The sequence below is a fragment of the Molossus molossus genome, unplaced genomic scaffold (genome assembly GCF_014108415.1).
Source record: "Molossus molossus isolate mMolMol1 unplaced genomic scaffold, mMolMol1.p scaffold_m16_p_3, whole genome shotgun sequence".
NCBI classification, from domain to species: Eukaryota; Metazoa; Chordata; class Mammalia; order Chiroptera; family Molossidae; genus Molossus; species Molossus molossus.
In genome coordinates, this window is record NW_023425366.1 from 97619938 (window position 1) to 97636404 (window position 16467).

The 16467-nt window shown below is 56.6% G+C and overlaps 1 protein-coding gene across 1 annotated transcript; it reads right to left on the reverse strand.

The window, feature by feature from the left end:
• Window positions 1-285: 285 nt before the first annotated feature.
• On the reverse strand, window positions 286-9264 carry MYL10 (myosin light chain 10). Its single transcript, XM_036280308.1, has 7 exons — window positions 9190-9264; window positions 8849-8941; window positions 8241-8316; window positions 7275-7379; window positions 3331-3409; window positions 983-1031; window positions 286-493 (listed from the first exon to the last, which is right to left on the reverse strand). Exons 1-7 carry the CDS (start codon window positions 9262-9264, stop codon window positions 395-397), a joined length of 576 nt encoding a protein of 191 aa, XP_036136201.1. The 3' UTR covers window positions 286-394.
• Window positions 9265-16467: the final 7203 nt, after the last annotated feature.

Here is a 16467-nt window from a genome sequence, read left to right on the forward strand (position 1 = left end):
TGGCCAATTGCTGTGTCCCTGGGACTGGCAATGAATCTGGCACACACTAGGTGCTCAACAAAGGCTTCATAAATGAAGGCAGTGTCCTGTGACCCAGCTGGGGATCATTAAACCTGTCAATTAGTGCTAAACACTAACTCATCAGGAACATTTGAGCAAAACCAGGGAAGTAAAAAGTTTTGGAAAAATCAACAACATAGGAATGTTTAGCTTTCTCCCCAGCAGGAGCATTAATCACAAAAACTCAGACCTTGTTAGCATTATTTATTCTTGCTTTCGCCCCACCCACAAAGCAAGGGGAGCCTTTCCTTGCACATATTGGTCATGGGAGCTCCCTTGGTCGCCCGTACCCCCAGTGTTTGCTGCCTCTGACTGTGGGGAGGTCCGTGATCTCCTAGTCTTTCTCTTCACCGTGCGTGATGACGTAGCATAGGTTCCTGTAGTCCAGGTTGCCACACACATCTGGCGGGAAAGCCGCAAACATCTGCTTGATCTGGGGAAGGAACCAGAGCCAAATAAAGGCCAGAGCAGGGGGTCACCCAGGAGTGTCAGAGTACAGATGGAAACACAGAGGCCAGGGTCCCACAGCCACCCCTCACCCTCATTTTTTTTGTTCTCATCCAAGGAGTCAAGGGAGACATCACTTCAGCATCTAAAGAAGAGTGACCAATGGTCCGGCAGGTGTGGCTCAGAGGGTGAGCTTCCACACATGCACCAAGAGTCGCCGGTTCAATTCCCTGTAAGGGCACATGCCCAGGTTGTGGGCCAGATCCCCTGTGGGGGGCATGCAGGAACCGGCCAACTGATGTTCTCTCTCATGTATGTTTCTATCTCGCTCCCTTCCTCTCTCTCTAAAATCAATAAAGAAAAAAAATTTAACAGTGCTGTGGGTGGGGTGGGGGCGACTGCTGAGAAGGGCTGGGCTGCGCCTCCCAGGAAGACTCAGCGGTGCTGAATGGCACCCTGAGAAGCCAGAGCTCACCTCCTCCTCACTGAACCGGTCTGCCTGGGTCATGAGCTTCTCTTTGATGCTGCTCAAGGGAGAAAAAGGGTCATGTTCAGGGGAAGGGCCACCCTGTGAATAGACACACAGATCCCAGGGGTGATGAGGGCAGGTGGGCTTGGGGGAGGAGTGCTGGCTCAGGAGGACCCCAATGAGGGTAGGGAAGGGAACAGGGTTGGCCCTGAAGCCCCCAGATAGTCTTGTGGGCTCAGGTGGCCACTTCAGCTGAGCCTCCGTTTCTTCCTTTGTAACATGGACTCTCCTCCCAGCATCAAGTGGGAACCAAATGAAATGACCTTGGGACTTCGACATGACCTTGGGGGCATGTCCCTTCATGCACCAATAATCAGCCTCGGGTTGCTGAAGGCAGCCTCTTTGCCTTTGTTCTAGATGCACTGCTGCCCCGGCTTGTGGTGGCTGCTGCGGCTGTGCAGGGCTCTACAGCGTCAAGGTGCTGACACCAGGGACGGGGAGGCCTATCCAGGTGCATGTCCTCCTGGGCCTGCCCAGGTGCCATTTGATATTCATGGCCCTGGGAAGTGATGCCATGAACTCCCTTTACAGAGAGGGAAACTGAGGCTGGGAAGGGGTAATGACTTGTGGCAGAGTGGGACCTGTCCCCCTGGGCAGTCCAAAGCAGCTGCTCACAGGAGCAGAACTGCCTGGGCTGGGAGGGGGAGATGAGGCATGGCAGGTGAGTCTGAGACTGTGGAGCGGGGGGAGGGTGCCCAGGGGGCCCTCAAGGAGAGAATGGGCAGGGATGGGCTCAGGAGGCTGAGCAGCAGCCCTGAGCATCCAGTGGCCTGTGGCGCCGGCAATGGCAGGCTCGGCTAAGGACCATGCACATTTTCCATTATTTATGTTATTGTAGGACAGTCACAGTTTCCAACTCTCCAGGCTGGGGACTTTTCACAGACTCTGTTTCAACCAGAGCCTCCTTATGGCCCCACTGGCAGACAGCCACATCTTCCAGGTCCCCTATCCCTGGCGGTGCCTTTAGTTCCCAAATTGGGCCCCCAAAGGGTTCCTCCCAGCCCTGGTCTTGCGTTGGTGGGAGTGAAGGTAAATGGTATAGAGGGGTTGGTCCAGGCTACTCCAGGGGTTGCCCAGGTACCTCCCCCAGGTTCCCAAGATGGGGGTGGGAACCATGGACCCTCAGGGAGAGGTGAAGGAGAGGGCTGCAGCCTGGAGAAACCCTCGTCACCCCCTCCCCTACCCCTCGGGAGTGAGTGACTCACAGCTTTGGGGGCTGTGGGACAGTTAGAATGTGTGAGAGACAAAACAGACTGTCCCCACTGCCCCCTGCCCTCTCCCACTGTATCTCCATTAAGTGATGATTCTAATAGGCTGCAAAACTAGTCTCAAAGCCAAGGCCTGAAGCATCATAGCAATTGGTTAGAAAGCCTGAGCCTGGGGAGGAAATCTTACCCGCCCAGGGTCTCCCACAGGCCCAGCAAGGCCTTGGAGGCTCAGAAGGGATAGCTCAGGGGTCAGTCAGTGTCCAGCCCCTAGACAGGCAGCCACTGCCCTGAGCTCTCCCACAGGGCTGGGGCTCCCAGGCATAGCAGACATCAGTGCCCCCACCTCTACACTGCCAGCCCAGTGATCTACTGGACAGTGGCCCACAGCCACCTTACTCTCTATGCATTCCCAGCTGAGCTGGTCCCTTCCATGGGCCCACCTCCATCCCGAATCCACTCAGGCCCTGGCTAACATCTGGCCCATTCCTCTCCCAGAAGCCTGGATCCCACTGGCTTTGACCTCTGGTGTTTCACTTACTCATCCACTCCCCTCCTCTTAATGGCCAAGACCTTCGTGGTGGCTGTAACCCTCTCCTCTTCTCCTCCAGCCTGGCTCCATGTTTCCCTGCCTGACTTCTCAGGCTCTCCTATGGCCCCAAGGCAGACCCAGGGTCCAGGGCCTGGTGAGTGAGCTGTCCCACGCAGGCCCGCCTGCCTCCCTGTGCTGTCTCCCCACCCCACAGCCCACGCCCCTTCACTAGCCTTACGCACGCCAAGCCCTGGCACTTTGCTTGCTGCGTTCCTGCACCTAGAACACTCGCTGCCTCAGCCCAGGCACCGTTAGCCATCCTTCAAGGCCACCTCTATCCCATCCCGTCCCCGCCACTGGGAAGCCCTCCCTGGTGACCTCAGACTCCCGGACACTTGCACACAGAGACGGGGCACTGCGGCCCAGATGGTTGAGCTGGGATGAGTCCTGGGCAGAGAGGAGACTGGGCTGCCACGCACTCAGATTCCACACCAGCTCCCTTATGACCTGAGACTTTGGAGAGAGAAAAACCAAAACGGAGGGCAGAGGAGACTTACAAATCCGCCTTGACAAAACCTTTCCCTTCAGTGTCGAACACCTTGAAGGCATGGAGAATGGTCTCCTCTGGGTCCGTGCCTAGAAGGAGCACACACAGGCAGGGAGAGCGCCAAAATGAAGGGACCGCAGGGGCTGGGCAGGTCCCATGGCCCCTGCAGAGGGCAATGGCTTGGGGAGCTTCCTCCCCAACATCCCCTCCACCGTGAGGGCCGGACCCACTTGAAGCACGAGAAGGGAGGCTTCAGGGAAGCAGGAATAGTGGTGATAGCACGGGCACAGTAGTAGTTATGCACAGCTAGCTGCACACGGAGACCCTGACTAAGCACGTAGTACGTGCTTAACCTGCTGACAATTGACAATTTCACAGACAAAGAAACTGAGGCTCAGAGAGGTTAAGTGATTTGTCCAGGTTCTCACAGCCGGTGCTGCCGTGTGATCAGTGAGGTGGGAGGGCAGCTCTGGCACTTTCTCATGACCCGGGCTTTGCCCGAGCGGCTGGGGGCAGAGAACAGGCGCTGCACTTGGGGCCAAGGCTGGAACTCAGGCAGTGGCCTTGGAGGGGTCTGCAAGAGTGTCTCGGCCAGAGGCAGGGCAGGTGGCCAACAGGCTGTGGGGTGCGGGCAGTGGGGAGGGGCAGCTCTGATTTTGTCCCTTTCATAGCATGGGCTTTAGGAAGAAAAGTCATTAGAAGAAATAGCTCTATTCCCTCAACGAGACTGAATAGCCAGGCCCCTGCTTGTGCAGAGGGAAAATGAGGCCCAGAGGAAGAAGGGTCTCGCCCAAGGCCTCACAGGTGGTGTGAATGACAGCAGGTGGCCTGGTGACGCATATGTGGTGCTCTTTTCCCTCTGTCACATTCTCCTCCCACTCACTGTGGGCAGGGGATGTCCCCTTCCTTTTTTTTTTAATCTTCACCCGAGGATATTTTTCTATTTATCTTCAGACAGAGTGGAAGGGAGGAAGAGAGGGAGAGAGAGAGACATCGATGTGATAGAGACACATTGATTGGTTGCCTACCCCCCCCCACCCCCCCACCCACACACACAATCCTGACCAGGGCCGGGGACGAACCACAACCAAGGAGCATGCCCTTGGCCAGAATCGAACCCGCGACTCATTGGTCTGCAGGCTGTGTCATTGGTGAAATGGAGAAAAAGGTGGTATTTACTGCCCACTTCCCAGGGTCAATTATGATAACGTATCATTAATGGTAAATATGGGAACAAACATTATTCCATCATGGCCTCAAACACATCTGAGCGCTCTGTACTAAGCTTCATCTTGCTGCTCACTGCTTTACCCTCTAGAGCCCCCAGAATACTCCACATGGTAGGTACTGATATCCCCAGTTTGTCAAAAAGGAAACTGAGGCCCTGGCTGGTTTGGCTCTGTGGTTAGAGCATTGTCCTGTGGTCCAGAGAGACCCAGGTTCAGTTCCGCTAAGGGCATGTACTGCAGTTGCAGTTTGTCCCCGGACCTGGTTGGGTCGTGTGGGTGGCAGCCACTCGATGTGTCCCTTTCACGTCGATGTTTCTCTCTCTCTCTCCTTCCCACTCTATCTGAACCAAAAATGGGAAAATGTCCTTGGGTGAGGATAAAAAAAAAAAAGGAAACTGAGGCTCAGAGAATCTCTGTTACTTGCCTGAGGCCCCCTAATAAGGGGAGGAAGAATTTAAAGCCAACTCTTTGGACCTCCAGAGCCACCTGCTTGTTCCAATCCTCTGCTCCTGCCCTTCAGACTGGGTCAGGTTCAGCTGTGTGCCCCCCATCAGAATGGTCAGGATCAGCTGTGTCTCCCCCTTCAGACTGGGTCAGGGTCAGCTGTGTGCCCCCCATCAGAATGGTCAGGATCAGCTGTGTCTCCCCCTTCAGACTGGGTCAGGGTCAGATGTGCCCTACCCATCAGACTGGGTCAGGGTCAGCTGTGTGCCCCCCATCAGAATGGTCAGGATCAGCTGTGTCTCCCCCATCAGACTGGGTCAGGTCCACCTATGTCTCCCACAACAGACTGGGAGCTCATCCAGGACAGAATGGTGTCTGGGTCGCTAGGCATCTCTGAGGCTGGCCCAGAATGAACAAGCCTGGCACAGTGCTGGCCCCACAGCCACTCTGCTTTGCAGACTTTGAAACTCATCAAATGAGTGCAGAGTGGCTACATCCTCCCATCGCTGTTGGGAATCTCATAACTATGTGTCCTTGTCCCAATTAAAGAGCTGAGACAGTGCCTGCCCCAGCCCTGGCTCCCTTTCTCCACTGTTGGCGGAGCGCGCAGGCTCAGCCAAGTTCGCTTGACGTGTTCAGTTGAAGCCCCAGTCCTGGTGTCCCTGCAAAAATGAGAAAAAGCTGCAAGCCTGTGACTCTGCCTGGTCCGGGTCAGAGCTCTTTGCTAGTCATAGACCAACACACCTCCCTTTAAAGCCCCCGGGTCACTGGCTACAGTCACACATGCCTTTCTCTGGGAGTGTAACCCCTGTCCCAAGTTCCTGGGCTTCTGAGCCCTTCCAGGAGGTAGTCGTGGTCTCAGGACAACCCCTACTGGCTGCCTGGAGGTGGACCCAATGGCACTCCTGAGTCAGCTGTCCCTGGTCACAGGTCAATTGCTGGCCTCCTTCTAATCTAGGATCAGCCAGGACATGGGGGGGGGGGGGGCAAGGGGCTATCGTACTTGCCAGCAGGTCAAAACCCATGAGAGTATTATGATTTTTTTGCCAAATAAAATCTGTGCAGTTAGGTAGGATTGCCCCTATAATGGTTCGAATCATGCCGCCCCCCCCCCCAAATATACCCATGTCCTTATCTCCAGAACTGGGAAATGTCACCTTTCTTGGAAAAAGGGTCTTTGCAGATGTCAAGAAAGGATCTTGAGATGTGGAGATGATCCTGGATTATCCAGGTGAGCCCTAAATCTATGACGTGTCCTAGCCACACAGAAGAGGAGCAGTGACCATGGAGGCAGGGATGGGGGCAATGCAGCCACCAGAAAATGGAAGAGGCGAGAAACGAGTTCTTCCCTGGAGCCTCTGAGGGAGCAGGACCTGCGGGTTGCAGGTTCTGGGCTTCCAAGCTGAGAGAACACTTTGCTGGCTTCTGAGCTGTCCAGTTGGCGCTCATCTGTTACAGAAGACTCGAGAAACCAACACAAGCTCATCTTGCAGACAAAAAACAGAGGTGCAAAGAGCAGACAAGCCTTGCCCAAGCTCACCCTGGGGCCTGTGGGGGGCTAAGTATTGAACCCAGATCTAGCAAAGAGAGGGAGGGCATCAGGCAGGGGCACCCTGCCAGTAGGGTGGCTACAAGGCCCACCTCCCAGGGCAGCTGCCACCCAGGCTGGTCCTTCCTCTGCCCATAGAACCCTCGAGCCCAGGGGATGGCACTAAGGGGCAGGGAGCAGCTCCCCATGGCCTGGAGAGAAAGGGACAGAGATGCCCTGACTCCCAACCCACTCTGCACCCCAGGCCTGACGTTGCATCTTAGGAGGTACAGTGGTTAGAGTCAGGAATCAGGGTTAGGTTCCATCCCTCCACTTTGATGCTGAGACACCTGGGGCTGTTGTGGTGACCTCTCTGAGCCCAAGTCTTCTCATCTGTGAATGAGACCCCTCATCCTTTCCCTGGGGGAGAACTGTGGTCAGCCACAGTAGCTTCAACCCCACCCCTCAAGCCCCTCCTGTCACAGTGAGCGGTGAGGCAGAGCCAGCAAGATGAGCCCAGGGCAGGGGGGCTGAGGCAGCGCCCTGAGGGAGGGCGAAGGGCTTGCACACTTCCCACCATTTTGTGGTGTAGAGGTAGAAACTGAGGCGGGGATGGGAAGGTGTGTGCTCCTGGGGGTGACACCATGCTCCCGGCTGGGGTGTGCACCAGTGGGGTGCACATCTGCACACAGGGCCCAGCCTGCCCACACCGTTCACTCCTCCCTCGCCAGGGCCACCTGGAGCCTCACTCACCCTTCAGCTTCTCCCCAAACATGGTCAGAAAGACTGTGAAGTTGATGGGCCCCGGAGCCTCCTTCACCATGGCCTCCAGTTCCTCATTTTTCACATTGATGCGGCCTAGGGGAAGGGAGGGGGGACACCCAGGGGCACAGTGAGGGTCAGAGGGGACTCTGCCTGCAGGCAGCACAGGAGAACAGAGCCCAGGACCACGGAACATCCTGCAGAGTCTCCCAGCTCTACTGTCCACCCACCCCCACGGGACCTCCGGGGGGAGCACATTCAGCCACAGTCAGCACTGGGCCGCCCCCAGCATCACCACCCACTGCCACCACCTCAGCCTCCCTGGAAAGGAAAGCAAGTTAGTTGTTTGTCATCCCTATTTTACAGATGAGGACACTGAGGCTCAAAGAAACTGAAGCTGAGGTGCATAGGGGCTGGAAGACCTGGGCCTTAGGCTCATTTGTCCCTGGAGGGGGCAACATGTTGCCAGGAAGTTGGGACTCGGATTTCTCATGGTTCCAGGGGACAACCAGGTCTCTGGGAGCTCAAAGCTCAGTCCAGACTTGACTTGGTTCTGCCCCCTTCCTCCACCCAGTCCCTGAGGCCCCCTTCAGGCCCCTCCCTGGGTCTTAGAGGGTGCAGAAGCCTCGGCTGGGAGCCGAAACCTGAAACCCCTGAGACCCGCACACATCTCCAGCCTCTACTCAACCTGAGGCGTCTCTTGACCCCTCACCTCACACCAGCCTCTCAGCCCTCACCTCTGCACAGGCCATTCCTGCACCTGAAATACCCTCCCCCCTTCCCCCGCAAGTCCTGTACCAACCAGAGACCCTTCCTGACTTTCCAGTAGCAAGCCTGCCTTCCCTGCACCCCCAAATGACTCATGAGCCGCTTACACCCACTGCCCCAGCCACTCACTCTTTCTGGGTGGCCAGCTCTGCCCCAAGCCCCCAGCCTCCCTGGCTGCTGGGCACCCACCCAGGGCAGCAAATGTGTCCCTCAGGTCCTCCTTGTCGATGAAGCCATCTCGGTTCTGGTCCATGATGGTGAAGGCCTGGCAGAGACACAGGCCCGAAAAGTCACCCTCCCATTCACCCAACCCAGCTTCCCTCACCAGAAACAACCCCCCTCCCCAAGGGGCTGTTCTGCAAACTGCTGCCTGGCCAACCTCAGCACGGGCCCCTCTGGCCATCCCGTTACCCAGCTCAGCGTGACACCAGCGTGACAGCGGTGGCTAACCCACACTGAGCTCTTACTGTGTGCCAGATCGTTGCTGGGGCTTCATGCCCATCCCTCATTCCATGTTCACAGCAACCCCCTTTTACAGAGAGGAAAACTGAGTCTCAGAGAGAGGAAGGACTTGCCCCAGGACATACAGCAAGAAAAGGCTCAGGGAGGGCTCAGGACTGCCCAAGGACAGCAGTCACATCTGCAGGCTCTGAGGCACACCTGGTGGCCACTACGAATAGTGTAGTCATCACTCCTCAGGGACTGAGGGCTGATCCCAGCCCTTACTGGCTCCCCAAGTGATGCCTCTGCATCGCATGAATCCTCCTCCCAATGGCCCCAGGGGTGCACTGACCAACCTCTTTAAACTCCTGGATCTGGGACTGATCAAACATGGAGAAGACGTTGGAGCTGGCTCCACCTTCTGTTCTTTTCCGGGCTCTTCTTGGTGCCTGCGAGATACCAGGTGAGGCCTTGCAGAAGCCCCTTCCTTGGGAGATCAGCCATCCACCACCTCCCAACCTTCATGCCTCATCTCCCACAGTGTCATTGTCCTGAATGACATGCCCCCTCTCCACCCCCACCCCAGCCCAAAGCAGGCAGGCAGGCAAAGCTCCTAATGAAGCCTTGCAGATAAGCAGGGTGGTTTCCCAGCCCACAGGAGTGCCCACCCCATGGGGCCAGACAGCTGCTTCCTGACCTGGGTCCCCGGGCTCCGGAAGGCTGGAGGTCTGCGCCCAGCCTGTGAAGCAGAGAGGGGCATCTTTTCTAGCATCAGACTCCAAGCGGGGCACCTCCTCTCCTGCCATCCTCCCCAGTGTTCTCAGGATAACATTTGGGCTCCTCAGCCCAGTGAGATCTGTCCGTTGCCCCTCCCCCAGAGCTTCCAGCCCTACCCACCCGGGTCACCCACTCGGCCCCAAACCTGCTTTCTTCTCTCCCAACACTTGCTCCTGACATTCCGCTCCCTGGAATACCATCCTTGCCTTCCATCTGGTAGAACCCTCATCCTCCTGGCTCCGCTCATCTGCCACCTCCTCCGAGAAGCCTTCCCTGACCCCCAAGCCCATTGAGAGTTCCCTGATTCTTCCCTCCCCACCAGTCTAGGGCAGCCACACCTCAGCCTGCCATATCTCTGTGCCTGTTCATCTCTGAGGTCCCCTGCCCCACCCAAGCTCAGAGTGGGGATTGGTTTGGAAATAGCTACTCAAAGCTCAGGGGTGAGCTCCCCAGCAGAGCGAGCCGGCGACCACCCACATGGAATAATTCCAGGACTTCTTTTAGGGTGTTATGGTGCCTGGAGTCCACTACTGAGCATTCACTGAAAGCTCTTAGTCTTCAAGAACCTCTGAGGAGACCTTGCCCTCAGCAGCCATCACTAGGCCCCCCTCCCTCTGTGTTCAAGGAGCCCCTGAACTGGCTCAGAGGGGTGGGACAGACACAGGCTTCCTGCTCCCATTCCCCCACCCCACCCCCACCCCCACCCACTGCCTCCATCTCAGCCTGTACCACCTTCCTGCCCAGCTCTGTCTACCCATCCCCAGAGCATGGGCTTCCTGTCCCCCCACCCCCAGTGCCTGTGTGGTCTCCCCTCCCCCAGCTCACTCCTGTCCCACCACCCAACTTCCCCACCCCGGCACTCGCCCCCACTTCCCTCCGGCGCCTGGGCTCGCTTCAGGAGCAGCAGCTCGGCTGACTTATAATTAGCTTTTACTGGGTGCTTTGTCTCCACTAATCCTTTGAAAGGGGGGCTGGCAGGGCAGCCAGGACATTATGATGCCGTAAAACCTCTGTAATATTTATAAATCCCTTCAGACATCATAAAGAAAAGAACCTCCCTGCAGAGTTCATCTCACATAATTACATATACATTTCCCTCTGATTAATAAAAACGATCACTTCCGTCTGTGGGATATGCTGCCCTTTCTCCTCCTCAGACCTGCCCTTGGCCTCCGCGTCACCCATCCCTGCCTTCCCAGCCTTCCGTGACCGTGTTGTGAAACGTCGCCCTACTGTGTGCCAGGCCCTGTTTGGGAACCTGCAAAGCAAAACGGAGGCTCATGGCCCTGACCTGCCCTCTGATCGCCCAGCCTGGACCCTTTGCAACCCAGCTGTCTTGGGGCCTCCCTTTTATAATGTGCTCCTGAAAAATAAAAATCCCCTGAAAAGAACACCTCAGGGGAGATGGGGATAGCCCAGACCTGAGTTCTAATCCTGCCTGTGCTGCTCACAGCCTCTGTGATGTTAAGAAAATCAGTTACAGGCCCTAAGCCTCAGTTTCCCCATCTGTGCCTATCTCAAAGCATCAGGACATTAACTAGGTACCTACGGATCTCCAGCCAGGCCCTCTGCCCAGACCCAGGGACCCAGAGCTGAATCAGGCCCCATCCTTGTCCCCAAGGAGCCCACAATCCAGCTGGGTGACAGACAATGAGTAGAACCTAATGGAGGGAAGGACGGGAGGCCTGAGAACACAGAGAAGCCCCTCTGCCCCTAGGGCCCTCAGGGCAGACCTCCACAGGAGGTGGCTTCGGAGCTGGGGCCTGACAGCCCAAGTTCTCAGGCCAAGAGGGACTGATGAGGGTGTGAGACGGGCCTGGGAGAAGAATGCCCTTGAGAGCCGGCGGGGAGGCCCAAGGGGCCGGAGCACAGGGGCAAGGCAGGACAGCAGGGCAGGCCCCACCTGGGCTGAAGGACCTCGAAGCAAGGCCAGCAGAGGACTTGGGCTGTCCTGGAAGTCCAACCCGACCCACAGGAGTCATGTCCTTTCAGCGGGGGCAGAACCCATTTCTGCTGTGAAAAGTCTAAGCGTGGCCCGCCCTGTCTCCCTTCGCCTTCCTCCTCCTCACCCTCCCCTTCACCTCAGCAGCCCCTACCCAATCCAGGGAAGCAGGCCCGAATCAGGACCCACGAGGAGGGACTGGTCACCCATCAAGGGCCACGCAGGATGAGCCAGGTGCAGGCATGACATGAAGGGTAAGGAAAAAGGTCAGGACCAGGGACATCAGGTCAAGGGCAAGGATGTCAATGAAGGGAGCAAGGTCAAGATCAGGGTGAGTTCAGGCAATGAGGTGAAGGTCAGAATCACAAATGAAGTCAAGGTCACAGGATGAGGTCAGGGTCAGGAGGCAGGGCAGCCCTAGCCTACCATGGTCTGGAGTGTCTCTTGAGCTGCAGCAGGGCTGGGGCAGCTCAGGGATGGCTCTTTAAATAGTGTTCCAGGTCCGGACAACAGCTTGGAAGGTGACAAAAGAGAGGATGAAGGCCTGCCTGCCAGACACCTGTCTGGGACATTCAGAGTGGGTGAGGTTGTGGGATCCAGCGACAGTCCAAGCCACGAAGCTCTCCACCAGCACTGGGCCAACCGGATCTTTGTAGCCAAGGGCCCAGGGCCCAGGAAGGGGCTCTTGGCTAAAGACACACAGTAAGTTGAGGCCTGGAACCAGCTGGGAAGACTTGGCCTCAGGCCATGCAATGTCAAGAGAGCTCTGAAGGCAGGGCCACCCACACCAGCTGGGGAAATTCATAGCTGTCACATGGCCCGACCCCTTACGTGTGCAACTCTGGGTAGGACACCATCCTCCAGAAGGCCGTCTTCTCACATGAAAAGTGCGTAGCATGCCTGGCCAGTGTGGCTCAGTGGATTGAGCATCGTCCCAAGGACTGAGAGGTCCCGGTTTGATTCCCAGTCGGGGTACATGCCCGGGTTATGGGCTCAATCCCCAGTGTAGGGGTGTGCAGGAGGCAGCCAATTGATGTTTCTCTCTCACTTTGATGTTTCCATCTCTTCCTTCCTCTCTCTCTAAAAAATCAATAAAAACATATCCAAACAAGAGAAGCGCACAGCATGTGACACCCCCTGGTCAGTTCTTGGAGAGAATTTCTGCATCAGCCTGGCCCTGTGGTTATGAGGACCATCATCACCCACCCCAGCCCTCCAGCCCTCCTCAGGGAGTTGAAAAGCAGAGACAAAAGAAACAGAGGTGACTCTGACAAGGGAGACTTGAAAAATCAGATCTCCATTGCACTCTGGCCACACACATATCTGGACATGCTCCATCCTCACTAGGCTTGGCCCAGCCCGGGAGCTCTCCAGCACATGGGGGAGCTGAGCCTGCACCTGCCCCTGGCAGCCCCCACCCCGTGTGTCCAGCGCAGCCTGGCTGCCCCATCTGTCCAGACAAGTCGGCCCCCAGTCTCTCTGATCAGTTGCCAGGGCCGGCAGTGCAGAGCTCAGGCAGTGAGCCCACTCGTCCCCAGGCTCAGGACAGCTTAACTGTCCCTGGAGCCGGCCTCAGGCCTCCACACCCTGGTAAGACTGATCTCCTGCCTTGGGGGAGGGAACGTGATGATGATGATAAGAAGAGTAGCTAACATTTATTAAACACAGAAAGTCAGGCTATGTTCTAAAATGTGTTTTCACATTCAATCCTTACCTCATTTTCCAAGTGAGGAAACTGAGGCACACACAGGTAAGTCACTCACCCAAGGCCCCTCTCTCTAGCGGTTCCAGAAGGAAGCTTCAGGAGGTATTGACCATCCCAGGGCTCCCGTCCCAGAGCCATCCCAGAGTGGCTGACTGTGACCAACCCCTGTGACCTCCCTGAGACTGGAGCTAGAACTCTCTGCCCTGAGCTGGGACCAGGCTTTGCCATGCTGTCCCCTGTCAGGGACCAACCACAGGCCTGGAACCCACAGGCTGGGGTGAAGGGAACTGCCTCTGGGGGCAGTCGCCCGGAATCCAGTCCCGGCCCTTCCACGACCCGCGTTGGGAGACGAGCTATGTGAGCGAGACAGGTGCCTGCCTATGCGGAGGGGCAGGTGGCCGCCATCTGCACCAGCCCTGAGGAGCAGCCTTTTCCTGCCCTGTCCATGAGCTTGGCCCAGGTTCTCCTGGCTCTGGCTTGCTGAGCAGGAGAGATGATACCATCCGGGGCGCTGTCTCCTGCTTCCCGCTGGCCAGTGGCCTCCTCACACAAGGACTGGATGCCCCTAAGCTCCTGCCTCTGGAGATCTTGGCCCAGGACCAGGGAGGGGTTCCTGAGGCCCAGGGCTGCTCTTAGCCAGCTAGCCTGTGGGAAGGGGGAGAGAGAAATGGAGAGGAATCACCGTGAGGTGGGGTAAGGCACAACACAGTTCACAAGCGCTTGGCAAATTCATCCTGACAGTTTCCTGCCCTGGCCTCCTTCTCCTTCGTATTACTGAAGCAGGAAGAGCTGGTCAGAAATCTGGTGGGACTTGTGGAAGCCACAGGGAAAGAGGGTTGGGAAACATTTGTCCCTGGGGCACAGGGGAGGGGAGCAACAACCCTGAGAAGGGGAAGCTCAGTTCTGCCCTCGCCGCGGGAACTTCCCTCTGTAACACGCAGACCCTTCGTCTCCACATCTGAGAACCAGTGCTAGCGGCCCAGCATCCTGGCCCCGTACTGTGGGAAGTCACTGGCTGGGATTTGGAGGGCAGACCCCCCACGTGGAGTGAGTCCTTGATGAAACCTCACTGCCACCGTCCCCCGTCAGCAGGGTGGGTCTGTGGTGGGTCTGTTGCCATCGTTGGGTCACATCGTTTGGTTCAACTGACTACTGTGCAAAACTGACTACCATAACCACCAATTCTTGGGGTCAGAGAGACCCCTGAGGGGTCTGTGCGCCTAGCCAGGGCCTGCTGGGAGCAGGCAGCCTCGGAACTGGAATTCTAGTTGGCTCCAGGGAGTCAGAAGAATACTCAGCCCCCTGTGAAGGGCCCTTCACTTTCCAGACAGAGGACACCCAAGGTCCCGGGGTGACCCAGACCAAAAGGGAACTTGAAAGAGACCAACTGCCTTAAGGTACAGCCACCTCCCTTCCAGGTGACTGCTGTCACCCAGACCACTTGAGAACAGGCTGGGGCAGGTGACCTCACCTGTCAACCGTCACTCCTAACCTCTTGCCACTAACTGTTCATGGTCAGCAGTCTGTCCCCTGCCCTCTCAGGCCCACAGGCCTCAGTCCCTGCCCCAGCCAGCCCCAGCCTTGACCTCCACTGTTTACAAATACTTCCCTCAATCTCCTTCCTCAAAGCCTCTGCCCACACTTTGTGGTCCCTTCTCTCCTCTCTCCCAGTGGAGTCATTGTCTCTCTCTGACCTGCCCCCCTGCACAGTAAGGACTACCTGCTTGTCCGTGGGCCTTGGGCCTCACCACCCTGGCCCCACCTAGAGGCCTCCAACCACTTGGCCTCTAGGAGCACAGAGGAGAACCCATCAGCCCTCTGAGCCCAGCCCTGCTGGATCCTGAGAGTCCTTTGCTGCCTCCCCATCAAGTGGCCCTTGCTTGCATACCACCTTTGATGAAGAGCTCACTATTTTCCAAGCAAAAATGACTCAAATTGACAGAATGCTCATTGATTGTCTAGTATGGCCCTACACTGAGTGTTCCAGGGGACTAAGAACTCACCCTTGACAATGCCTGAGTTTGGACCACTGTAGTAATCCAAATATGTATTGAGTACCTGCTGAGCGCTGGGCACTGCAGCAGTGAACAAAATGGGTGTGGTTTCGAGTGAGGGCACCCAGATGAAAGGGCCACCACTCGTTCAGAAGGGGCATTGTGGGCTGGGGTTCAATAAACTAGGCCTTGAAGGATAAGGAGGACACAACAGGAGTTGTCATTGCTCTGGGAGAAGGGCAGGTGGATAAACTAGGCCTTGAAGGATAAAGTAGGCCCACGGACAAGCAGGTACCCAGGGCACCCACAGAGCAGCTCAGATACGTAGACGTGTAGGTCCAGGGTCAGGCGGGAGGGGCGTGCAGAGGGAACAGGACTGCTGGGGAGTGGCATCCAAACCACTGTGAGGTGATCTCGAAGGCCCAAGCAGGACCCAGCAAAGAGTTCTCAGACCTGGCTTAGAGGCTCCTCTCTTCCTGGTTTAGACTGCCTGCTGGGCAGACGATTCCTGCCCTGTTGCCTCCTCCAACCATCAAACCCGCAGCTATTTTTACAGCAGGATGCTGTGGCCACAGGCCCCTTGAACAGGGCGCCTCTCCCGTGCAGAACGAACGCATTCACCAGCCCTCTTGGCCACAGCAATAAAACAGGCAGGATGCATTCCGGGAGACATTCTTCTTAGCTTTAAAGGCTTCCTAGTCTTTTCTAAGTGGCTCCAAATTAGAGGAAGGCTCCAGACAGGGGCGGGCCTGAGGAGGAGGGGACACCGGGGAGTTTGGGAAAAGACAGACCTCCCGCTAATTGTCCTCAAAATCTCAGTCATCCCATCTGGTAATTAGAGAGTTGATGGAAAGGAAAGGCAATTTCCTTTGGGGTAAGAAGGAGAAAAAGGCTAATTGGCTCTAAGTCTGGGTGCTGCCTGAAATATTAGCTGCAGGGTGTGGGCTGCTCTGGCCTAACCCAGACTCTGGTCCGGGTCACTTGGGAGTGGGGGATGCCTCAACCCGGAGCACAGGGGTACTATGCCAACAGCACATGTTGGATGTCCCTGGGCTCAATGCCAAATCTATTGGTCTGGATTCTGAGTGGGGAAGGTCGGCCTCAGGGAGCATGCACCTGACTGATAGTAGGGCCCTATCTACCAGGGCTTATTTGGGGAGTCCCATGGGGGGAGGGGACCTTTCCTTAGCCCAGTCTCTTATCTCATTACTGAGGAAGCAATAAATTGGTGGGAGATGGTGAGAAGCACGTAACAGAACCCGAACCTCCTGAGCCCTGGCTTGACTCCCCACTCCTGACCACTAAGGAAGATCTTTCCCACACGGTCACATTGCCTTCCTCAGGCCTGAGTGACTACAGAAGTAGATAGGGTGGTCTGATGACCAGGCCACAGCTAGGATGATCCAGGGGTCCAGAGGTGGCAGTGTAGGGCTCTCAGTGCAGCATCACTCCCCAGAGAGTCACGGTGACTTGTGACTTGTCTTCCCAGCCACAGTAGCCACAAGGCAGGTCAGACCTAGCACCAGCTTGTGCTGGGGAGTTGCAAGGACTAATAAC